Source organism: Danio rerio, chromosome 12 (assembly GCF_049306965.1).
Source record: "Danio rerio strain Tuebingen ecotype United States chromosome 12, GRCz12tu, whole genome shotgun sequence".
Lineage (NCBI taxonomy): Eukaryota > Metazoa > Chordata > Actinopteri > Cypriniformes > Danionidae > Danio > Danio rerio.
In genome coordinates, this window is record NC_133187.1 from 9578842 (window position 1) to 9605049 (window position 26208).

General features: G+C 35.2%; 1 protein-coding gene across 10 annotated transcripts in view; it reads right to left on the reverse strand.

The window, feature by feature from the left end:
* Window positions 1-26208, reverse strand: part of exoc6 (exocyst complex component 6) — a 119860-nt gene that overhangs the window by 55724 nt on the left and 37928 nt on the right. For all 10 annotated transcript variants that reach the window (XR_012387524.1, XM_021480047.3, XM_005156063.5 and 7 more), the window contains 8 exon segments: window positions 25834-25983; window positions 25359-25427; window positions 16265-16348; window positions 16132-16178; window positions 15934-16054; window positions 481-552; window positions 230-327; window positions 40-145 (listed from right to left, as the gene is read on the reverse strand). Coding sequence is in view for 9 of the 10 variants with exons in the window: in XM_021480047.3 (XP_021335722.1) it covers window positions 40-145; window positions 230-327; window positions 481-552; window positions 15934-16054; window positions 16132-16178; window positions 16265-16348; window positions 25359-25427; window positions 25834-25983 (747 nt within the window). In the remaining variant the exon portion in view is untranslated.

Below are 26208 nucleotides of genomic sequence, written 5' to 3' on the forward strand. Positions count from 1 at the left end.
AAAAGTACGAATATATAAATGTATGAGAGCTTGACAAACCTTTTCGATCTCTGCATCATGGAAGGGAAAGCGACTGACCACGGCCTTATACTCCTCTTCAGTATCCACAGGAATGGGGCTGTAGTTGTCCTGCTCAAAAATATCCCTGTTTTCAGAAAGGGAGAGATATATGTCAGTCAATAGCCATATTATGAACAATTTCAAATGTTGAAGCTGAAGTTCCTCTGACCTGAACACCAAGGCCCATTTCTTGAGCAATGTTTCATTGTATTGATCTCGAACCTCAAACAACAGGTCAAAAAGTCTGTTCACAGGGAAGCCATAACCCTACAAAAACGAACAAACAAACAAAAAAACAAACAATAATATTGAGTGAGCAGAGCAAATCTATCAAATGAAAAGAAAATACAGATTTTATAATTTGACTTAATTTTGAAAGCAAGATGGACTTGATTTGATCTAAACATTACTGGACAGTACCTGTAAAGTGTCTGCAAAAATAACTATCAGGTTCTTCAGTTCTAGGACCAGGTCAGGATCGTTGCAGTAGGACTATTTGAAGAAAAAAAAAAAAGTCAGAATTAGCACATTTCTGTGATTTTTGAACATTAACATTCTATACAGTGGTCCCTCGCAATAACGCAGTTCACTTTTCATACATTTTTTTTGTGCAATTTGACATGCTTTTTTTTTTTTTTTTACAGCGTATTATGTTCTGCGTCCTGACTGGCTGTAGACCATTGTCAATCAATCTCTTCTGTGCAATGTCTCCTGTACTGTACAGAATGCGTTCAGCTTGCCAAATTTACATAAATCTTGGATCGCTTGGACTCCGAAGATGTACTGTATGTTTAAAAGTTTTCTCCCCACAATGTCAACAAAAAGTTCTGCACTGTCAAAGACATGCGGCAGAAAGCACCCAAAAGAAAAAGGAAGATGCTAACAAAAAGTTGAACTTCTGGACATGTTAACCCCAGGCGTGGTGTATGATAGAAAGTTTAAGTCGACGTCATGCTCGCTCGAATAAATGTCTACAGTAAAGCTGTACGGGTCGCTTGCATATAATTTGAGTAGCACTTCTCACAAAACAGATGCTTTATACACAAATACTTGTTTATAAATGTTTATTACTAACTTTTCTATGAACATGATTTGATTATAACTGCAGATCAATCACAGTGCAAAATAGCCTACGGTAACGTCTGCAATTATTTTAAATAAATATATAAATGCAACATAAATGAACACATACAGTCCCTTACAGTCTACGATATATTATTAATTACAGAAAAACTACACACAGCATACATTTAGTACTTATTTGAGTTTAAAAACACACGCAATATAGCCCAGTCAGTGCAAACCTCTCATCTGTGTCTGTAATCTACACCAGTACATGTAAGCTCTGTTAGAGAGTCAGTTTGTCATTCCCAGTTTATAATAGTCCAAAAGACGAAGATAAACATGGCAGTTTGTTCATGATTCAGGTTGCTAAAACACTTTTGATCCTGAGTCTTGTCGGGCTTCTCCTTTTTTCGCGCTTCACTCTCGCGCTTGTCCTTTTCTTTCTGAATGGATCAGATGACGGAGACACTTCAATAATCATGCACACGTTATTATCATCAGCTCAAGAAGTTCGTTGAATCAAATATAGACGCGATCACACTTTTAGACGGGCTTTTAAAGCAACAACAGCAGACGGCAGATTTTTTTTGCTTGGCTTTGTGTCTGCTCATCAAGATGACGACAAGGTTTGTTTGAGATTGCGTCATCCATGGCTCGTCATTATATGCATATAGTATTTCCATGTAATCTCTCGGCAGTGTATTAGAACATGGCGGATCCTTTGTTTTCATTCTGTCTAGCTCCACGAGCTTGTAAAGTATCTCTGTAACCAATCAGCGTTTAGCTGCGCGTGTAGCTCCACCTTTTGGTAACCTTTCTCGTTTTGGTAACCTTTCGAAAGGGTGCCGAAAAAGTGGTACGGTACGGTTTGGTTCGGTACGCTTTTGGACAGTGGAAACGGCCATAAAAGCGTACCAAACCGAAGGACCGTAACACTCAGTGGAAATGAGCCGTAAGTGACAAAATCTGTTTTCTCTATAATTAATACTTTTTAATACTTTTCTTTAACAAAGAATCAGTAAAAGCATGTTAAAACTTAGTTTTTCCAAAGCTAAACATATATAATACATATGCCACTACATCATTTATTTCCTATGTGATTAACTGTATCATGGAAGTTCAGCTGCAAGATACATTTTAGAGGGGATAATGTTTTTTGACTTTCAGTTTTCTGATATATTACCAAATATATTAAGTAGCGTACATTTTTTTCAACATTAAAAATTCTAAATGTTTCTTGAGCATTTCTTTAGATTATTTTTGTAAGACTGAAATTACACTAAAAACTCAGCTCGACATGAATAAATGATGTATTAAAACTAGGCATGGGACGATAACCGTTTTCAAGGTATACCGCAGTTTGGAAAAGTCAAGGTTTTTAAAACCGCCAAATTTTTTCTGATATTCATTCCTAGGGTATGTGTAGGATTTATTTTTTTTATTTAAGATTTTATTTATTTTTATTTTACACATTTTTTGTTCAGCTTTTTAGGACAACAGTATCTCCAGCAGAAAAGTTATCCAGAGATGCCGTTTTAAATTGCAAAGAAAGACAACAGAAGTCAAAGATTCATTTGAATTATTTAGATTGACATGTTTACAACTCCAAAAAATTATAAATGTTTCTCAAAATAAAATATTTAGTGTTCAAAAGAGGAGAAAAAAAATCGTTTCTTACCCAGACATTTTAAAAAAAATTATTTTAGAGCAGTAATCACAAAACCGTAAACCCGTGATATTTTTTATTCAAGCTTAACATACCTTCAGAATCTTATATCATCAGAATCTTATAACCTAATTAAAACACAGAAAACTAGAAATAAATGTTTGTTTACAGCCTGTCTGAAGCCTTATATCAAAACCATTTATAAAATACCAAAATGACTGCAGTTCAATGGTTTTAAGATGAATGAAATAAATTAAAATGACATTGTAATCCCACATAAAGCTCAATCTTATTACTGCAAAGTCTATGTTAATACTTCGATGAGAAATGTATATAAAAAAACACGTTTTTCAATTAGAGAGTACAATTCAACAAGAGAAAAAAAAGCTTTAATTGATTCCAAAAGAGGATCCAATCTCGATTGCATCACATTTCTGTGGGCCAGATTAGTTTAGGCTCAGCATTTCCCTCTAAATGGGTAACTCACAGCCAGTCACTTATTGATCAAATACACTCAGGTCTTAATGAGTCTTTAGCTTACATTAGCATGTAAATGTGGGGGTCCGGGCCTCCCCCGTGGCTGATGGAGCAAGGGGGAGGCCTGTCTGTGAGGTTAAATAGGAGAGAGCAGTTCTTGACCCAGGCTGGGGACTGATGACTGACAGAATCAGTCAATGTCTGTGCACACAGGCCTGCCCACCCACTGGCACAGCAAAAACCCCACAGCAACTTGGGGCAGCATTTTTTTAAACAGCAGCGCTGATGATCTGAACCAATTCTTGAGGATCCATCAAATATACTTGTGGCTCTAAGAATAATTTTTAACAGGGTCCCCACACTTTCATGGGCACCAGATTCAAGGACTTTTTAAAGTGTTATTAATTTTAAATCAAGCATCTGTGTAATTCATACACCAGCATGTAGTTCCATGAAAGTCCTTAATGTACTTAGCATTTCACTTACAATAATGTTTATGCTAAAAATGTCAGAGTAATGTTCAAAAAAGTTTAAAAAGTCATGTTTAAAGAACTTTTAAAAAATTTGTTAAATTTAATACTGGTAATATTCAAATGTGGCTCTTGAAATATTGATAATATGTGCATTATTTGTTAGTGTTATTGTACAAGATTTAAATTTAGTTGAATTTTTTACTTTTTAAATTCCGTTATAAACAATAAAGTAAAACTGTTGAAATAAATCCATAAACAAAATTTATTTCTAATTGAATTCAAGCACTTTTTTAAAAATATATGTTTGTTTTTAAGTACTTTTCAGGCCTTGATCCTTATTTCTGAAGTTAAGATACTTTTAAGTACTTTTAATAAACGTGGGAACCCTGTTTTAAACTCAAATATGCTTTACTACATCAATGGATTTTTAATGAAAACATGCTAGCATGCTAGTTTTTGCCAGGCATAATGATGATTAGTGTTTAATTAGTTAATGATTAATTACACTGTAAAACCATTGATTTGAGCAATAACGTTGATTTGATGCAGCTCATTATAAATAAGCAGTTTGAACAAACAGCAAAACAATTTTTTTAATGTTCAGTAAGTTAAGATATGGGTGTATCCTAATGCAGAGATTGTGACGATGTCAGATTTGCTAATATGTTTCTAAATACTTTGGTATTTTTCATATTTCAAATGAAAAATGCTCTAAACACTTCACACTTCTTTAAAAAAATGTCTACAATCAAGTCATTTTCTTTTCTTTTAATATTCATAATTCACTGAAACACCGTACTTTTGGCAGTCTAATATCAAGTCATTCTCTCAATAACTCAGCAATCAAAAAAAATTAAATAATCTAAAAGACTATTTAAAGTTGTTAATCAATTATTTAACATTTAAAGGGTGACAGCTTTGTTTAAGTACTAAATATGAATTATTAAATGCTGGCTTAGTTTATTGAGCTAAAAGTCTTATGGTTTGTTAATAGTCACAATTACTAGTTATAAGTTATCAGAAAATATTCACAAAACATAAATAAATAAAATCAGTTAGAAAATTTTAATAAGTTTGTATTCACAATGCACCAAAACATGTATGTAATTAAGTCATTATACCACTTTGCATTCAAAATACACCAAAACCCATTTAAAATCATTTTTCCATAATTTCATTTCACATGTAAGATGCACTTAAACAACAAATCAAGTGATTTAGTTTAATAATTTAAACTTCAATATGCAATGCAAATATTCAAACTCTAGCAAGTCTCTAAATCAAGTCCTTTTTCCATAGTTTCACATTTAAAATGTGCTAAACCTTTCAAACACTTTAAACAAGTCTTAAATTGACTTTCTCTTCCATGCTTTCATAGTCAAACTGAACTAAAATTACCAAAACACATGTTAGATCAGGTCTTTTCCCTATTATTTCACATTTAAAATATGAAACATTTCTATGCTTCTATATAAAAAAACAAAAATGCTTCTTACATGTCATATAGATGGGAATGAAACTGACTGTTTGAAAGTCTTTTTTTTAATATATATATATATATAATACATTTCTGTATGGTATTAGTGTTAAAATTAAGCAAATTTCAGTTTTGTTTTGTATGATATAGGGATTGAACAGTTTTAAAGAGTGAAAGTCCACAAGCAAATCGGCAGATACACTATAAAAATGATAATGACTTTGTAGCATGTGAAACCGTTGTAAATTTGTACAATTTCATATTAATTCATTACTTGCTGTTGGTGAAATGTACTCGGCACACAATTTGTTTTGTGTAAAAGACACACACAAAAACATTTTGCTTTGGAGGTGTTGTGTTTAAACGAGCTATTTATCAGTAGCAATGCAAACTATCAGTATTGAGCGATACAATGAACACACAATGGCTTTTAGAGCCGCAAAATCGTTCTTTGGCTGAGCGATTTTAGAATGATCAGAACAATATTTCATATGACGCGAATAGTGTGATTTATTTGCTAAATATGTTAATATGTAAGTTGCAAATCTTTTCCTATTGGATTAGAAGCTTATCCTACTCAGTTGTGCGCATACGTTTTTTATGCTCATTTTTAAAATGTATGCACGTCCATTAAGATTTTTTTATGTAATATTCTAAAATATACCCCCCATTATACCCTCCACTCTCCTCTAACTTAAACTCCTCGCAATAACTGCACTGTTTAACATTTGCACATTTAAAATTTGCACATTCACTGCACCACATTGAACTGTTTACTTATTGAACTGTACATACCCACTGCATATGGACATTTGTATTTATGTACACACCCACTATACATATACACTTGTAATCATGCTTATTTATCTGCATACTACTGATTATTAATAGCAACCTGAACATATATTCATATATTGTTACATATACACTTGTAATCATGTTTATCTATCCCTGAACATATATTCATATATTGTTACATATACACTTGTAATCATGTTTATCTATCCCTGTACATATATTCATATATTGTAACGTATACACTTGTAATCATGTTTATCTATCTGCACACTACTGATTATTAATAGCAACCTGCACATATATTCATATATTGTAAATCTGTTCATAGCTTGTATATAATGTTCATAGTACATCCATCTGTAAATATCCCCATAGTTTTCTATAACTGCACTTTATAACTTATTCCTGTATCCTGCACTTGCTGCTATTGCACTGCTGGTTAGACCTAGACTGCATTTCGTTGCATTGTACTTGTACATGTGTAATGACAATAAAGTTGAATCTAATCTAATCTAATCTAATCTAATCTAATCTAATCTAATCTAATCTAATCTAATCTAAAATGTGCATGAAATAGGTAGATAAAAACATAGCTAATGTAATTAATGTGAAAGTTTTAATGATCCAGAGTTTAGCACACATAACCTGCTGTTGTGATCACTGTATAAAAAAGTAACCCGAGTACTAAATAATGGCTTGTTACTTTAAAAATGTGTAACACACAGTGCTTAATTTGTGAATTGCGAGATTCCAGAACAGGGTTGGCAGAGGGGTGTCGCGGACAAAAGTGAAGAACGGGGCGGGGGTGTCGTGGACGTAAGAGAAGAGGGTTGGGGAGTCGCAAAAGAAAGTGAAAGTAACAGGGGACGGGAGAGGAGGGTGGTTGAGGAGGGGGATCGGTAAAATGAGGTGCCGGGTCAGATTTTAGAGGTGCCGGATTTGGATCTGGCGTGTTCCGCCACAAATTAAGCCCCGGTAACACACATACAAAAACACTCTATATTTTGACACGTTATTTCTGAAAACAAGACCATATTTTTTGCTTGTCAAGAAAACTCTTCAGATTTAAGGATTTTTTGATTGTTGGACTACAAAAAAGACAAAAACAACAGCATTTTTACATTTGATGCCATCAGGATCTACAATGATCTCTAGAGCCAGAGCCAGACGAGTGTCTTCCGGGTTGCTGTGCTCTGATAGTGAGGCTGCTTGTACAGGAGCTGCAGGTTTGATTTACAGCCCCTTGCACTAGTGAGACTCTCTTGTTAAACATTTAGATAGGGCGCAGTGGCCTGCCTCTCAGACGCGGGGAGTGAGTGCGTAAATCACACGCTTAAATAAGCAGTGCTACACATGCCGTCACTCCACACTTCAGGACATGATGTACTTCATTGACAAAGCATGTCAATGTCAATACACACACACAGAAACGATATTTATAAGCCCCGGGGCAAAGTAATTATTGACAGTTGATTCGTTTATTAGGATTTAAAAGGGATAGTTCACCTAAATCTGAATATTCTGTCATTATTTACTCACCTTTCACTTTTCTCTATCCTGTTTGATTGTAATACACAGTACGATAATCATTGAAATGCTTATTTAATGCTTAAATGACCACCTTAAAATGATTATTCATTCATTAATTTTCTGTCAGTTTAGTCCCTTTATTAATCTGGGGTCACCACAGCGGAATGAACCACGAACTTATCCAGCAAGTTTTTACGCAGCGGATGCCCTTCCAGCCGCAACCCATCTCTGGGAATAAAATGATTATCAATAAGAAATTAATTATGGAATTAAATAAGAGACAAAAGAAAAGGTTAAGAAATAGAAAATTAGTTTTTAGAAAACAGAACAAATATAAAATATAAACGTTTAGCTACAAACTATATAAAAGTAGTTAGAGATTGTATTTCACTGCATATTTTTACGGTGTATGTGACTATTAAAATTGTCATTTGTTTCTGTTGAAGATATTCTGAAGAAAGCTGGAATCCTGTAACCATTAGCTTCCATTGTTTTTCATTAGAGTCAGTGGTTGCTGGTTTTCAGCTTTCTTCAGAATATCTACTTTAGCTTTCGATAGAAGAAAGACACTCAGAAAGGTTTGGAATCACTTGAGAGAGTAAACAGTGAGTAAATTGAAAACAATGCCTTTAAATGTCAGTAGTTGGTATGTTTTATTGACTCTACTGCAATAATCTAGGGTACTATAGTACTATGAAAGCGTTGCAACTGATCCAGAGTCGCAACTCTGTTCATTAATATGTGCAGGCTGCTCACATCAAATTCAAGAAAGTGGTGTTTGCCTATAAAACAAATCACTGATGTTGCATCCCTTTACCTAATTTCATGACTTGGGAAGCTTGAGATCTCAAAGTAAATGGTCTTTTCTCTGCTGGTGAAACGACTTGCTCAATTATATAACTGGACAGACACAGTTTCAATTTACTAGAACTTCTGAAGCTGCTTTGACACAATCTGCATTGTAAAAAGCAGTATATAAAAACATGAATTTAATTGAATATATTTGCTAGTTATTTTTTACTTTCAAGATCTGAGGTAAACTATTTTCTTATGCTGTTAGAATGTCAATAAATGCCATGTAAAATGGTATTCAAACTCACATTAGTAACCTTTAACATTGACGAAAATATATAATCTTTACCTGAGGTGATCATTGTCATAGTTGTTTATGCTGTTGTTTTAGCTGCGAAGTTGCAGAAATTTCCCGCATCATGGGTCGTCACGACAAAAACTCCTTTTAAGATGGAAAAGATACCCTTTATCGCAGGGATTCCAGTGGGCCTCAATCATCCTACAGGTTGGCTGTGAGATTAAAATTAACCTAAATATTATACTTTAATTATTTGAATTCATTATTAAATATGTCATATTAAAATGACTGAAGTAATGGCATTTCCCGTTAACAGTGATTGAATAAGCTAATTCGGACTCAAAAACAGCCCCACTGTTAAATGCAGACTATGGCTTAAAGGGTCACGAAACACCAAAACACGTGTTTTGAGCTGTTGACAGTTGTATATGTGTCCCACACTGCTAAAAACACTATTAGGACACCTATATTTCACTAAAAAGTGTAAATTGGTTGTTTTTGCGTTATTTCAAGCAAATTCGTACTTCCGGTTTGAAACGAATTTTTGAAGCTGCGTCACGGTCATGACATAATAGCATTGTATTCCAGCGTGCAGACTGGACGTCTGTGCCAGAGTGAGTCTTATTACGTCTTACAGTGTGATGCATTAATGCATGAGTAAGGCTTGGTTCAAACCAATCAGCGTGCTCTATTGTGCAACTTCATTAATATTCATTACTGTCAGAGTGTAAATGGCAGAGACGCCACGTTGTGTTGGCAAAACAAGCGTGAAGTGTTGCTTTTATAGTTTGCTGCAGTGAAGTTTCGTTTTCATTTTCTCTCTGTGAGAGCTCAGCTGGAGTCACGTGTGGATTAACAGTGTACGCGACGCGCGACAACAATAACTTGCGTGTCCAAGGAGGATTATTGTTTACCTGAGAGCTGTTCTCATCTGCAAACGCTGAGATCCAGATTCGCTTGTATTCTCCTCTTAATAAAGACGCGGCTCTAGTTGCTGTGGATTGTCCTGTCTCTACAGATTTGGTAAGTGAGCGACCAGTGCTCTTTGTTTATTCAGTTCGTATTTTATTCGTATCAAACAAACTATTGCAACGAGTGTAAACAAGTTCGCACTAACAGTTACAACCAAACTATAACCTCGTGTTGGATTTTGTGACCGGAATAACACACGCGGCTTTCTGACGCTACCTGCCGAGTGCATCTAAGTTTCCGGGAAATGCTGAGTTTTTTTTCTCTCATTCGCCGTGCGGTATCAAACATTGCATGAAAAATACACGCTTAGAGCAGCTCCTCGAATCAAATATCACGTTTGTCGGGAGGGACATGAATGAATTCCCTGAATGAAAGAGCCAAACTGCAGTTAAAGTCCACCATTTAATAATCTGGCAAATAATTCGACTACAGATGTCCATGTAAACACAGTCACATTGTCCGCTGTGGTTGTGTGTTTTGACTCTGAAATTCAGCGCGCCCAAATAGACACTCCCACACCAAGCCTTTCTAGTTCCTCCGACACGCCCCCTAAACAGAGCTGGACACACCCACTTTTCTGACTTGGTGTGAAAACACCCTGCTGAAACGAGGGGGTTTCATGGCCCTTTAAATTTCATACTGTGGTGCGTAAACGATGGACTACGTCCTCAGTTGTATAAATCAAACTGTCATGCAAATGTAAGGGCCACGATGATTAAAGTTATAATAACTAGCTCGCACGTGCCTCACATCTGTGCCTTGTACTGTATCAGAGTCGCACAAGTGCATTAATTCACAAACTATGCGTGGTCTCTTTATGTTAACACTTTAAAATATCCGCATAGTTGTCCAAATTAACATCCTGCGAGTGTTTTATAATGGACAAACGCCAGCACAGTAGGATCCAGCGAGACTCGGTGGTATTTCAGTGAACAGCTGTTCACTGTTTCTGTCAGCAAACTCCAAAAAGGTCCAGCTACAAACCAAACCACCTTCAGATCGATGTGTTTCAACAGATTTAGCGTGTTTTACATTTGTTTTTAACGGATATGATAGTAGATCAATAGATGAACAGAAGTCAGTCTAGTGCCCTAGTGAAACCACAACCCATTTGCTCATGCTCATTTGATATAAAAATATATTTTCCCAACAACAAAATTGTGGCTAGTGAAAATGACGTGTGGCTAGTAATGTTGGCAATCTACTAACTACAAAGATTTTATTAAACAAGTGCCTACCACAAGACATTTTTGTTGGTGTAAAAAAAATATAAAAGGTATCATTCTCATATTCTTGACTTAATTAGTTTCAGTATAAATATAAAATTGTATACATTCATTGCAATGCGTTGTGTACCTAAGAAAAAAGGCGCACCAAGGCAAAAAATTAGATTAGGTAGATTAATTGATAGATTGTCTGTGGTATTTTAATAACATTGCCATTACTTAAACGATTGATTTAACTAGGGATGCTAACGATTACTCAATGATCGATTTATTAGTAGGCATGTGGACATAACACCAAGTCTAAATCTAGTAGCAAATCAAATTTATGGATATAAAATATATTTTCCCAACAACAAAATTGTGGCTTGTGAAAATGACGAGTGGCTAGTAATGTTGGAAATCTACTAGCCACAGTGGCTGGTGACAAAAAAAGTTAATGTCAAGCGCTGGTTATATGTAGGGCTGCTAAAATGTGAATCACGATTTTTTTTTTGCTTAAAATCGAGATCTCGATTCTTTCTCACGATTCTTTAGATGGAAAATAAAGGTTAATATGAGTAGACTATTATTATTCTTAATTCTCAAACGTATCATCACTTTGGAATTATAAGGTTCTATCTGCGTTCTGAATGATTTTGAGATATTGAGCTTCAAAGTTTTTGCAATCCATATAGCAAACAGTTTGTCTGCAACATTTCTTTTTTAAGTTTTAAAATGTAAACAATAAGTTGTCATTTAATAAGAATATGTTAATAACTATATTTTGACAAAAATGTCAGATAGAACTTTATCATTCTAAAGTGATGATATGGTAAAACAACACTAATAATTTTAGGCCTATGTGTAGCTGTACAGTTGCTTAAAATGCTAAATTTTGTAGTCATTATGGTGGACTTCAACAGACTTTTAATATGCAATGTTTGTTAATTCACAGTAAAATGGTGACATAAGAATACAACTATTCATAATTATAAAGTTGAATTATTATGTTTAAGACATGTGCTTGTCATTTGTCATTGTCAGCACTATTAGACCATTTGTTTTCACTGGTAAAATCAGACATTTTTGCCTTATATTCAACATTATATAAACTAGAGTAGCTATACTGACACTGTAAAACATTTATTTTCATGCACAACACTGTGTTAGCTATCAAAGAAAAGAAAAAACATGTCAAATGTTTGTCGTAATCATCACTGTGAAATGCTTTGTGATCATTTAAACGATGTGCGCACAGGTTTCACTTTCACTTCCCAGTGCGGCTCATGGCTGCCGTCACTTTGACAAAACACACACACATGCAAATCATTCTTTTAGCGCGGTTCTCATACCATCGCTCAGTGCAACAAACTGAACGTTATTTACAGCTTTATAACTTGTTATTTACAGCATATGCAGGTTCTGTTCGCTAAAGTAGCCGTCATTGGCGTGCTACGTGCACGCATTCTCGTCAACAGCTCATGTGTGATTTTGCGGCCGCAAATAAATCATTACATGAGACAGAAATGACATTTCTGGGAGAATTACACTTTATAAATACAGTATGTGACACTTTTGATGCCATTTGAAGGTGTTCATGTTCCTGTGAGGACCTGTGCGGCTGCCTTTAAGCTTCTCTCCTGACCTTGAATATATAATTGGCTGAATCGTAGAAAAGCTGAATTAAGATCGAGTGTAGGGTCGAATCGAGATTGTGATCTTTTTTCATTTAATCGTGCAACCCTAGTTATATGTATATTGATTTAACCTGTTTTGTGTACTGATGTGCACCACACACAAATATACGTATTAATCTGTTCCCCATTACACAATTTGTATTTCAAATGATCATATTTATTATATAAATGATGTATATAATTTATGTGTATAAATTATGTTTCTTTTCATGTGGCATTCCAAGCATCAATTCTTGTATTAAATACCTTTAAACGACTGCACAAACATCTCCCATGAGACAAAACTATCTTTTTTCTTGCAGGCAGCTCAGGAGCTAAGAGGGCTTTAGTCAGTGAGGTTTATTTTCAAAACAAGGCATTTGGAATGATAATTGGAAGCATTTCCTGGTGAGCCCTTTCAGTGGCGATCCATTCAATCTGATCTAATGGAGAGGTCAGTTGGGCCTAATGAGGACAGATTGCAACAATAACAGCAGATTAACTGTGAATATTCTAAACTGCTGGGGCTGAGAGTGTGTTTGGAGGGCCAGTCAGTTGTAAATCAGCGAGGGATTATGCAAATACCCTGCGGCTGGAGCTCACAGCCTGAGTCCTGCGGCCTGAACAAAGAGGTCAAGCCAGATCTCTCCCACTGCTAGCTAACTTTCAATCACAAAAAAAAAAAAAAGAGAGACTTCGGCCAGAGGACAGCGGAGAGAGGAGGGGTGTCAAAGCCTTGCATGAGACTCAACAGTTCATCCCCCTTGCTGTGATCGGACTTTATCAAGACTAGTGTTGTCGAAAGTCCTTCAGGCCCTGTTTACACTAATGGGTTTTAGTTTGAAAAGTTTTGCTACGGTTACGCCATCCGTCCACACGACGCCGGAGTTTTCAAACGCCGAAAACGGAGCGTTTTGGAAAAGCTGGACAGGCCGTTTTCATTCTAAAACGCTGCTGCTCCGTCTCAGTGTGGATGAGGGAAAACGGAGACATCTGAAAACGGAGGCTTGGCTGCTGATTGGGGCTTTTGTTTTATTGCGTATCCTTCCATTATTCGTCAAGCCCCTATCACATGACTATAACACATGGCTTTAACGCTACCGGAAGACAGCAGACCAGCCTTCACTGTAAACAACAACATGGACACAGAAATGGGAGCGTTGTTTGCACTATTGTTTGTTTTAGGCGCCATTGTGCAGCTATTTATTTGTTACGTTTAGTAATAACTCAACCTCGTCGTCTGTCCACAAAAATACCTCTCGCAAATGATTGTCATTATGGGGTATTGTGAGTAGAATTTTGAGATAATAAATAAATTTAATCTATTTTGGAATAAGACTGTAACATAAAAAAAAATTGGAAAAAGTGAAGCACTATGAATACATTTGCACTGTAGGTCTTTAAGGCTGTTTGACAGGATTTGACCAGCATTTACACTATAAAAACAACATGACAGAACTTATTTTTGACTACCTATGAAAGAGGCCAAAAGTGGAAAAAGTCTATATACATTACACTCTGCTTACCGCCATCTACTTGTGAATGAATCGATAAAAAAAATATACATATTGATACTAGGAGTATATAGGGCTTTATTGTTCTGCTTTATTCGTTATAACGACTATAAACTTGTGTTTATAATCCATAAATGAATTAGATTTTTTTACAGTTATTTAATTCTATTAAAAAACTAAACAGAGAGTTAGCAAAAATGCATTAACACCATAGACTGTAAAATATATGGACGTAGTATCCGTGACGTCACCCATAGGTTTCTAAAGAGCGCAAAAGAAGCCAAAAGTAGGCGCGGCCAACCGTCGCCATTTTGTTCACGCATCATCACACCCACGGCGGGATACCAAACAAGGGCAAAGAGGCGGAGAGTGAGCGGAGCTACAGACACCTGCTGACAGTTTGCTTGGACCTGGTTCAGACACACTTTACTTTGGGAGAACGCTTAATACTTTATCACCTGTGACTCGTTTGTAGTCTGACCACTTGTGCTTGGTTGTATACTATATCAATAAAGTGTTTAGACTTTTAAAAACACTGCTGTAACACATTGAGCCACTAAACATTGTTCTTATGACGTTTTTCAACAGGAGGAAAACGCAAATTACTTCCAAACACTTCAGATATAGGCTGTGTTGGTTAATGTAAGACTATTGATGAAATCCAGCATAACACTGCATGACAACACTTCAGATGACTGTTCTAGAGCCTACAGCTAATCAATCCGACAGATTCTGGAGTGCATTACAGCTCTAAATATAAATAAAAATGATAAATGATCTTAAATAAAATGAATACATGTATAGAGATGGTATATAAGTATATAACTTTACTCACATGTGAAACGGAGGCCACGTGAATGGTTTGTGAGCACAATAACGTGCACTTAGCATGACATTCTATCAAATAAGTGTAGGAAACAAGTCCAAAAGGCAGTTGACTGTGTAAAGCCACATAAAACAACACAGAAATACGATAAATATGCCGAGTTCAGTGGCTAAAATGCAGGATTCAGCTGAGGTGACGTGATGGCGACCAACGAGACCTAGCTGTCACTCAAGTGGCCACGCCCTTAATTATGCAAACTTAATATAACTTAATATAAAGGAAACGGATGAGTTATAAAAAAATTCACCCCCCTCACAGTTGTCATGAAGGCTAATATTAGCTGTATTAACCCAAAATCTTTTTTTGTACCAGGCTGTAAACACCTTTTTTTTCTGCTGTAAAGTTGGCCATTCTAACAGTGGGCTCAATTAAAATTTGCTCTGTTTTGGAGCCAGGAGCGGCCAGGACTAGCGGAATTTCGGATGAATTGCAGTTTTAGTTACTTCCGTATTGGCTTCCTGAGAGAGAGCGGGAGGTTGCCGCTTGATTAACACATGCAATTAACTTAAATTCCTTAACACACTGAAACAACAAGACACGATAAATAAATATAATGAATATTCATTACTCAACAAGGCTCAAACCTATTTTTTCCTGAAATGTAAATAAATTGATGATGCGACCAGATTTCCTTAATCTAGAAAATTTCTACTAATTAATTATATGAATTATTTGGATTCTTAATATGTAAATCATGTGACTATTCCAGACTATTCCAGAATTTTTTTTTTTTTTTAATTTTTGAAATATTTCCCAAATAATGTTTAACAGAGCAAGGAAATTTTCAGAGTATGTCTGATAATAGTTTTTTCTTCTGGAGAAAGCCTAATTTGTTTTATTTTGGCTAAAATATACAAGTTTTTAATTAAAAGAAAATACATTTTAAGGTCAAAATTATTAGCCCCTTTAAGCTATATGTTTTTTTAATAGTCTACAGAACAAATCATTGTTAGATAAACACTTGACTAATTACCCTAACCTGCCTTGTTAAAATAATTAACCTAGTTAAGCCTTTAAATGTCGCTTTAAATGCGTAGGACTCACAGAGTGTGTGCGGAGAACTGCGATGATTTTGGACAGCGCCATGTTCCACAGCTCGTCGGTGAAGGCTCTGGTCACCAGGCCTTGTGTGGCGTGTAATATGTGATCCTCCACCACAAAAAACCTGCAAAGAGTGATGGGAAATAGCATTATTTGATGTACATTTTTGATTCCGTTTTAATAATTCCACATTGAACTTACCCAACAATTTGATTAAAGTACTTCCTGTAGCCCTCCACTGTTTCGTGCTACAGTAAAACAGGTGCATTTTAAATATAAATATACATTTATACATGCATGATAACAAATTGTTCAAAGGGCAAAGAATACCCACCATGTTAGACTGAGGCTGTAGTACAAGTCTTGCTTGTTTTTTCCTTTGTTTCCTATAGTAATTTTCAAATGTCTCTCTGTCTCCCTGCAAGAAAAGACCAAATGGATTAAAATATGATTCTAAAAGCTAATTTAAATCATGTTTGACGTTTATCACATATTTAAATATGTTTATTTATACAACAGCACTTTTATGATTGCAAATTTGACACTGAATGAATCTGAAAGGAGGCAAGTTCAACGATTTACTTATCCACTTGTTTTTAAATAAACCAGCTATTTTGAACAAATCAACAAAAAAAAATGAGCAAAAAAAAATTTGAACGAATGATTCAGCATATACAGCAAATCAACCAAAAATTGTTCAATTAGACAGGGACTTCAGTGTCATATTTATTAATTCACAAAAGGCCTAAATTGGTCATATAACAAAACCACTGATATCTGAAAATATTATATTCAAAAATAGTAAAATATCTCTGTTCGATATTGCACATGCCTTCATAATTCTAATGTCAAGTGTCAAAGTTTATGGGTCAAAATAGATGCCGAACGCCAACAAGAAATAGTCCTAATATATGCTCACAGTGTGCTTGAATACTACTGAAAAATAATGATCGTTTTGTATATACATACATACATACATACATACATACATACACACATATATATATATATATATATATATGTATACACACACACACACACACATATATATATATATATATATATATATATATATACATATATATATATATATATATATATATATATATATATATATATATATATATATATATATATATATATATATATATATATATATATAGTATATACACACACACACACACACACACACACACACATATATATATATATACATATAACTGACTGCGCTGCTTTGGCTTTTTCAGGGATAATTATTGTGATCTTCCAATTGCACCAGAGAAATACTGGGAAATTTCTGCAGATGATGGTATTTTTTGCTAATTTCTAAAATCTGAAGCTTTTCTTAATGCTACTGTTGAAGAGATTTTAACAGTTTTGTTTATTTTGATCATTTAAAATCGTTCATGTATCAAATATGATGTAGTGGGTTTTAAATGATTAAGAGACAAACACTTAATTTCTTTGTTTCTCTCTCCTCCTTTATATAAATAAATAGACCAATAGTTCTTCAATTCAAAAAAGTTATAAAGAACTAAGAGTAGATTTGTGTATATTTTCACAGCCATACAACAAAAGAAATGTTGCAAATATTAAGGAATGTTGGCACAAAAATCAGCCATTGCAGGCTGCAATTTTCAGGAATTTTCCTGCAAAATCCAGAAGGGACTGGTTGTGTTCTAAGATAAAAACCAGCCTTAACAGGTAGAGCCTGGTAACCACAAAAAATTAGCAGTTAACAAGTGGTAAAACAATGGTAGTAAAATAATAGCCTAACCATAATAAAAGGAAAAACTTTTTTTTTTGATAAATGGAAGTAACGTTTTAAAAGTCAAAGAAAAATCCTGGATATTCCAAGACTTGCACAAAAACAACATAAAATTCCCAGACTTTCAATGGCAAGAAAAAAACATTTAAAATTCCATGATATTCCATAAATGCGTCACGATGGTGCAGTGGGTAACACGATTGCCTTACAGCAGGAAGGTCGCTGGTTCAAGCCCCTACTGTGTCAGTTGGCATTTCTGTGTGGAGTTTGCATGTTCTCTTCGTGTTCGTGTGGGTTTCCTCCAGGTGCTCTGGTTTCTCCCACAGTCCAAAGACATGAGCTATAGGTGAATGGAATAAGCTAAATTGGCAGTATTGTATGTGTGTGAAAGAGTGTGTATGGGTATTTTCCAGTGTTGGGTTGGAGCTGGATATGCTGGATAAGTTGGCGGTTCATTCCACTGTGGCGACCCCTAATTAATTGAAGTCGAAAAAAATGAATTATTGATATTCCAAAAATTCCTTGACCTGTGGAAACCTTGTCATATTACCAAGGGTGGCTTGAGGGTAAGTAAGTTATGGAGTAATCTATTTTTGGGTAAACGATTCTTTAACCATTATTAAGTCAAAATTATTAGCCCATCTGTGAAATTTTCATTCTTTTAAAAGTATTTCCCAAGTGCTGTTTAACAGAGAGAATAATTTTTCAACACATTTTATACATTATAGTTCTAATAACTAATTTCTACTGACAATTTTTTTTCATATCTGCCATGATGACAAGAGCATATATACTATTTATTTTGCAAGATACTAGTATTAACTAAAGGCTTAAGTAGAGGCTTAACTAAAGGCTTAAAGTTAATTAGGATAAATGTTAATGGATAACAGTGACTTTAAAAGGGTGGTCCACTAGGATATCATATTTTAAACTCTAGCTCATGTGTAATGTAGTTGTGTGAACATAAACATTATCTCTGATTGTAAGGCGCTCAAAGTCCAATGCAAAGGGAGACGTTGGCTTTTACAGAGTTAGCTTAGCAAAGCCTACAACGAATGAAGTTTGGGGACTACAAGAAATACATCCGGAAAAGTGGGATCACAAATGCTTCAGGTTACTCGTATAAATGCTGCTATTTCCACAAAGCTTCTCCGGTTTCTGTATTTGGGCTTCTAAAGGACACAGCATAAAGAGAGAAGTGCTTACAGTTTAATTTTAATTATGTTCAAGAGAATTATAAAACAGATATAGCGCTAGCATTTGACAAAGGACAGCTTCTAGAATGTCTCCCAGTTTAGTGCTGTATTCGGCTAAAAACTCCTCAAAGAAGGAGCAGCTTGATTTATTGATTGATTTTATTTGACAATTTTAACAAAAATATGCAAACATGTCCAGTTAGACTAATTCAAACATATTTTAAAAACTCGATATTCTTAAAAAATGAACGAGCAAATCATAAATGGAGTGCAAACATCATCAGCTCAGCATCTCGGCACAACAAAATCCTCAACTTCAACTGTAAAACAACCACTTTTTAATTTCCCTTCTAAAAACACTCTCAATTTGAATCTCTTTAAAAATTGTGGACAAAACATCCCAAGCAGCAGAGCTAGTACACAAAAAAGAATTTCTACCTGATTCACTCTTGAATCTATATGGGTAAATATCCCTGTACGCGCTCTTGTAGAATGACAGTGAACCTCACTAACTAAAACATAATAATTAAGAAAATATTTTGAGACCGTTTTCTTTAAAATCTAAAACACCATCACTAATTTTTAAAAATGTCACCCTTTTCTCAACTTTTAAAAAATTACTTCGACTATAATGTTCATTATTTCAATGTGTCAATGGAGGTACTTTCATAACAATTCTACACAACTTATTTTGAGCCGTCTGTAATTTATTTTTGATTATTTTAGAACTACCGCGGTACCAAAAAGCTGCAGCAAGTATGGCTGCACTAGTGCACTAGCTAATAACTAGCTCCAACCATGATAGAAGAAGCTGTGGATTGTGAGCCACAACCTGTAAGTACTATTATTTGTTAAAATTCATCTATTACATACATAGTGCCTAGCGTTAACGGTATGTTTTAGCAAGGACGTAAACAAGAATGTAAACAACAGGAAATGCCGTTTAGCAGCGTTAACAATTTAGCTACAAATTCATATTTATCCATCAAACCGTTGTAAACACCCACAATCTTCAGCAGCGCTGCAGTGTCTTTATATGCAGGCGCTTTATCTGCTTTCTACATCTCAAATAACAAACTCACAAAAGATATGTGAACGTTTCATATTACTTACACATGCTTATAACCCAAATATCTTCATTTTCTGTCTGATTTAGGCACAAACTGTTACGGCTAAAGGCTGATTTATACTTCTGCGTCAAACGCCGGCGTATGCTACGGCGCTGACGCATAGCCCTTCGCCGTGGCCGTCGCCGTCACTGACGTGCACCTCTCAAAAAATGTAACTACACGTCGCAACGACGCGTAGCGCAAGCTCTGTGATTGGTCGGCTTGGTAGCGCTGACGAGTCTGGGCGGGACCGAGAGCTGCGCGAATGGCGCGAGCGATTGTTTACAAGTGTGGAGTCCCGTGAAGGAGCTCCGGATGGAAAGTTTTGTTCTTTATTTACCTCATAGTTAAAGTTGTTGCTCGTCCGCCGGTTCCTGCTTCAAAATGAGCGAGTTTGAGCCACTTGTACATCCCGGAAGTGTCAAAAGCAGCGAAGAAACTCGACACAGAGGAACATTTACACCTCACTGCCAACTAGCGTTTCGGAAGTGTTAATGCAGACCAACAGAGACAGCGCGCAGAAGTATAAATGCACAGCCACGCGCGTTGCATGGGCCGTGAGTTACGCCGGTCACCTGACGCAGAAGTATAAACCAGGCTTAACAGCTACTCTGACTGACAGTATTTACACAACAGAGGCAAAGCGTGTGCTGTTAGAGCCGTGACGTTTCCTGGTGACATGGAGCCGATCCGCGAATCACAGCACATTATGTTAGCTGATCAATCAGAGCCTCTTGAGGACAGACTTTCCGAGAAACTAGGAAATATGAAAGTCGTTTTCATGTTAGCTTAGTAGCTGTATATAATCAAAATAAGATTCATGAACAAATAACTTGATTTTCTAAAAGTGAAGCATGAGAACACATTGCTTTGTATCTTATAAACACAACCAAGCCTTACAAATACACCCTGGAACACCCATTTACAAAGGGTTTATTATTATTATTATTATTATTATTATTATTATTATTATTAAAACAGTTTATTCCAGCCAAACTTAAAGAAATGAGACTTTCTGCAGAAGAAAAAATATTAAAATACTGTGAAAAACATCACTGAAAAAGAATAAAGATTTTAAAGGAGGGCTAATCGTTTTGACTTCACCTGTATGCATCCTTTAAAGTTTATCCAAAATGCAAACAAAGTCATGTTTCTCTACAGAGGCAGTGTTGTCTGAAATGTACATCTCCTAAATGTTAAGCACCTGCGCCCCCTTTCTCTCACTGTGTGTGGTAGAAAAGTGGCCCTCGGCCCCTGCCGGCACCTGTGAGCGTCCGGGTAGCACAGCGGTCAAAAGCGCTCGTGTTCTCATTATCTGAGCCACTGAGGGGAAAGCGCTGGGCTCATCCCATACGGCCAAGTGAATGCGCCGCAGTTTGTGCACAATCTGAATGAAGCAAAGAACTTTTTCACTGCTTTTGTTTTTATGGCGAAAAGGGGGTTACGGCTCGGTCAGTCCCATTAGATGCTGCAGTCTGACCCCTTTTGTTGGCGCGCTGATGGGCTCAGGATTAGTTCTGACCAGATGAGCGATGGCACCGAGCACTAACAAACTCCGTCTCACCTCTCTGGAGTTTGCGTTTGGTTTATGGCAAAAATAATATTGATGGCTCGGCAGTCAAAACTCTGGAAATCCCCTTTTGCTTTTATAGGACATTAATGTTTGAGGAGGCACTTGGGGGAAAAGAGTTTCAGTGAAAACAGTGGCCAGGCGAAACAGATCAACAGGAATGTTTTTCAAAAAAAAAAACACAAGTCAAACAGGCTTTCATAAAAGGTTATGGATGCAGTTGATAAACAGTCAAAATGATTAGCCCTCCTGCTAATTTTCTTTTCTTTCTCAAATATTTTACAAATGATGTTTAGCAGAGCAAGGAATCATTCACAGTATTTGCTATAATATTTTTCCTTCTAGAGAAAGTCTTATTTGTTTTATTTTAGGCACAATAAAAGCAGTTTTAAATTTTTTATTAGACATTTTAAGGTCAATATTAAAGAATCTAACTAAGGATCTGACAATCCTAGTAGCAAACTTATGTGTGTGTTTTTCATTTGTTTTCATTCATTTATTCTTCATTTAATTATTTTATTTAATCATACTATCATTAGTCATGTATAAAATTATCATTACATAATTTTATTGATCATTAATTAATGATTTTTATTATTATTATTATTATTGATTATTATTTGTCATTTTATTGTGTTTATTCATTGATTCATTCATTTTCTTTTTGGCTTAGTCCCTTTATTAATTAGGGGTCGCCACAGTGGAATAAACCGCCAACTTATCCGGCATATGTTTTACGCAGCAGATGCCCTTCCAGCTGCAACCCATCTCTGGGAAACATCCATACACACTCATTCACACTCACACACTACGGATGTCTTTGGACTGTGGGGGAAACCGGAGCACCTGGAGGAAACCCATGCGAATGCGGAGAGAACATGCAAACTCCACACAGAAACGCCAACTGACCCAGCTGAGGCTCGAATCAGCGACCTTCTAGCTGTGAGGCGACAGCACTACCTACTGCACCACCGCGTCACCTATTATGTTTTTAAATTTTATTATTACTATTTTCATATAATTATGGCTTCATTAGTATTTCATTTTTCCATTGTAATAATTTTATGACTGTGTGGATTCAAGCAACACTTGCTTTCATGAGTAAGAGATAAGAGAATGTCTCCATTTCAATGTCTGTATTGTCTTTGGACAATGCTGGGATGAATTTTACATTGCTGGTGCTGGTGGTATAATAACACTTGTTAGATTCATCATGGTCTGAAAAGTGTATCATACGCAATTTTGATTATTATAAAACTGCTCTTTCTTTATCATCATGGCTTTGTCTCCTGCTTCTGCTCCTCTCTAGCTTTCTCAGTCAACTCCTATATTGATAGGAGACTATTAATTCAGTTGAAGACTGGTTAACAGTTTTGGGTATTAGGCGGCTCCGCTGACTTGTTGTCTGGATTCCCTGAGAAACAGACATTTTCGGATGGGAATGGCGTCCAGGCCTAGATGTTATTTATCTGGCATGAAAAGTGTAATCTTAAACTATTATTACCTTTCTTAAGAAACATTATTTTGGATTGTCTGAAAAAACAAACTATTCTTATACAATGACTTGCCTAATTACCCTAAAATGCCTAATTAACCTAGTTAAGCCTTTAAATGTCACTTTAAGCTGTATACTAGTATCTTGAAAAATATCTAGTCATATATTATTTACTGTCATCATGGCAAAAATAAAATAAATCCGTTATTAAAAATTTGTTATTAAAAAAATGTTTACAAATATGTTGAAAAAAATCTTCTTTCTGTTAAACAGAAATTGGGGGAAAAATATACAGGGGGGCAAATAATACAGGAGGGCTAATAATTCAGACTTCGACTGTATCTGTTGTGCACTGTAAAAAATGTGTTGCTCAACTGAATTATTAGGGCGAAACAATTTAACTTTAGAAATACCTTTAACTTGCATCAATTAAGCTGACTAAAAACATCAAGTTCAATAAAAAAATAAGTTAAAAACCTGATTAACTTTCTAAATCATGTTAAGTAACGTAAAAACCTCAGGTGTCATGACTTTTATTATGCTTTTTTGCAGTGTGTTAAATCCGGTGTTGGGTGTAATTAGATACAAAAAATGTGAAATATTTGAAAAAGTAAAGTACAGGAATACTTTCCATTTTTTGAGTAGCTTAATTAAAGTTATTTATACACTATCTGACAAAAGTATTGTTGCCTACATTTCAGAAACAACAAATAATAACTTGAGTTCTAGTTGCTCATTTGGAATCAGAAGAAGCTTATTTGAAAAGCAAAGGCCTCTAGAATAGGCTTATTTTACCAAAATAACATTTAATCATGTTTTGATTTTTCATTATTTAATTAGGACAGTAAGGTCTGACTTTGCTTAGACAAAAGTCTTGTCACTTAACAGAAATAATTTACAGTATAGAATATAAAGTCATGGTTCAGGGGAAAAATATTTAATATTGTGTATGACTCCCATGAGCTTGGAGGACTGCATACATACATCTCTGCAATGACCCACATAACCTATTATTAAAGTCATCTGGAATGGCAAAGAAGGCGTTCTTGCAGGACTTCCAGAGTTCATCAAAATTCTTTGGATTCATCTTCAATGCCTCCTCCTTCATCTTACCCCAGACATACTCAATATTGTTCATGTCTGGTGACAGGGCTGGCCAATTCTGAAGCACCTTGGCTGACCTTCTTTGCTTTCAGAACCTTTGATGTGGAGGCTGAAGTATGAGAAGGAGTGCTATCCTGCTGAAGAATTTGCCCTCTCCTGTGGTTTGTAATGTAATGGGCAGCAAAAATGTCTTGATACCTCAGGCTGTTGATGTTGCCATCCACTCTGCAGATCTCTCGCACACCCCCATGCTGAATGTAAACCCAAGCCATGATTTTTTTCTTCACCAAACTTGACTGATTTCTGTGAGAATCTTGGGTTTATGCGGGTTCCAGTAGGTCTTCTGCAGTATTTGTGATGATTGGGATGCAGTTCAACAGATGATTCATTAGAAAAGTTGACCTTTTGCCACTTTTCCAAATGATCAACTAAAAGTCAAGTTATTATTTGTTGCTCTTACAACTGGGAACGATGACAAGACCTTTGTCAGGTAGTGTAAGTTACTTAAATTACTGGACATATATTCAACAGCTCTGTATAAATCAATTCAGAGAAGCACAGTAAAACATATTTTGCAAAATGATTGTGTTATTCAACTATGATCATTTTTCAACCGCATATACTTAGGGAAAGAATTAGCTGAGAAATTAGTTTAAGATAAAATAAATTCAGAATAGCTGTAATTTGTAAATATATATTTTTTTCTGTTATTCAGTTATTTTGCGATTTATTTTCAGTATTTATGTTAAACTCAAGAAAGATTTATTTGTCCAACAACTGCATATGCTTAAGAAAAAATGAAATGTGATGTGTATGAGATATGATGTCATTACACTGAAATGCATATATTGTTTCAATTTTAAGTGTTAATTTTGTAAACAAATCTAAATGATCTCACTTGTCTAATATTAAAAAAATAATAATAATTTAATTGTAATAATTGTTTAAAAATAAATGTTTCATTTGTTTTGTAAACGCAATGACATTTATGTGGATTAGTATTTAGTGAAGTAATTGAATTACTTGAGTAACAGAGTTTCTTTTGCGATAAAGTAGTTTATTACGTCAATTGTAATGATGCAATTAGTAATTAATCACAAATTATATCATTACAATTGTATTAAGCTATTGAAGTTACATACCAAACTCTAGTTATATCAGTAGGAAATGAGATGATGGTAATTACCAAAACAGTGTAGATGTGGAGACATCGGTAGACCGGCGAAAAGTCCACCAGATCCTGAGCCGTCAAGACCTTTAAAGGAAAAAAGAGATAATATTTATCGAAACAATATAAAGCAATTTTGATGGGGATGAATATTACTAAACAGTGATGTTTTTATGATGCTTTAGTCATTCTTATTATTAAAACAGTATCATTAAATTTGTATTTTATATATAATTGAAGTCTTTATAATGTAAATGTATAATGATACATACATACATATGCTCCTGTGTTTGCGTGTGTATCATTTTAATCATTTAAACAATTGTTTTAAAATAAAATACTTCAGTTAGTTTAAATATATCAATAAATCTAAATATTTTGACTCTGTACAAACATGTTGATACCACACGCAAACCAGGTTCATGAAAAGTGCTATGAAAGAATTTTTAAGGAAACTCTAAATGTCCTGAAAACGATGCTGTGGAGGTCATACCTCCTCATCTATCTCTTCTTCCTCTGCTGTGTCTGTGCTTAAGCCGTTGTGATGGAGGGGCGTTCGGCCATTTAGCCCATACAGAGGTTTGGCACAACTCAGAGTGACCTGCTTCTGAACTGCACTGTTGAACGTACGGTGCTGCTGAGCCTGATGGAGAGAAGACCAACAATCAATTCAACGACTACAATACTAGCCTTGTCGTGTTACACTAATGTTACACTAATGGGTTTGGACATTTAGACTTATATTTGCTATGTGTGGTACAAAAAGACATTAGGTGTTTCATGCAGGTGGAATGATTTGACAAACCACCTGTAAGTGACACAATTTTTCATATGCACCAGACACATTTTTATAAGCACCCCATAAAAC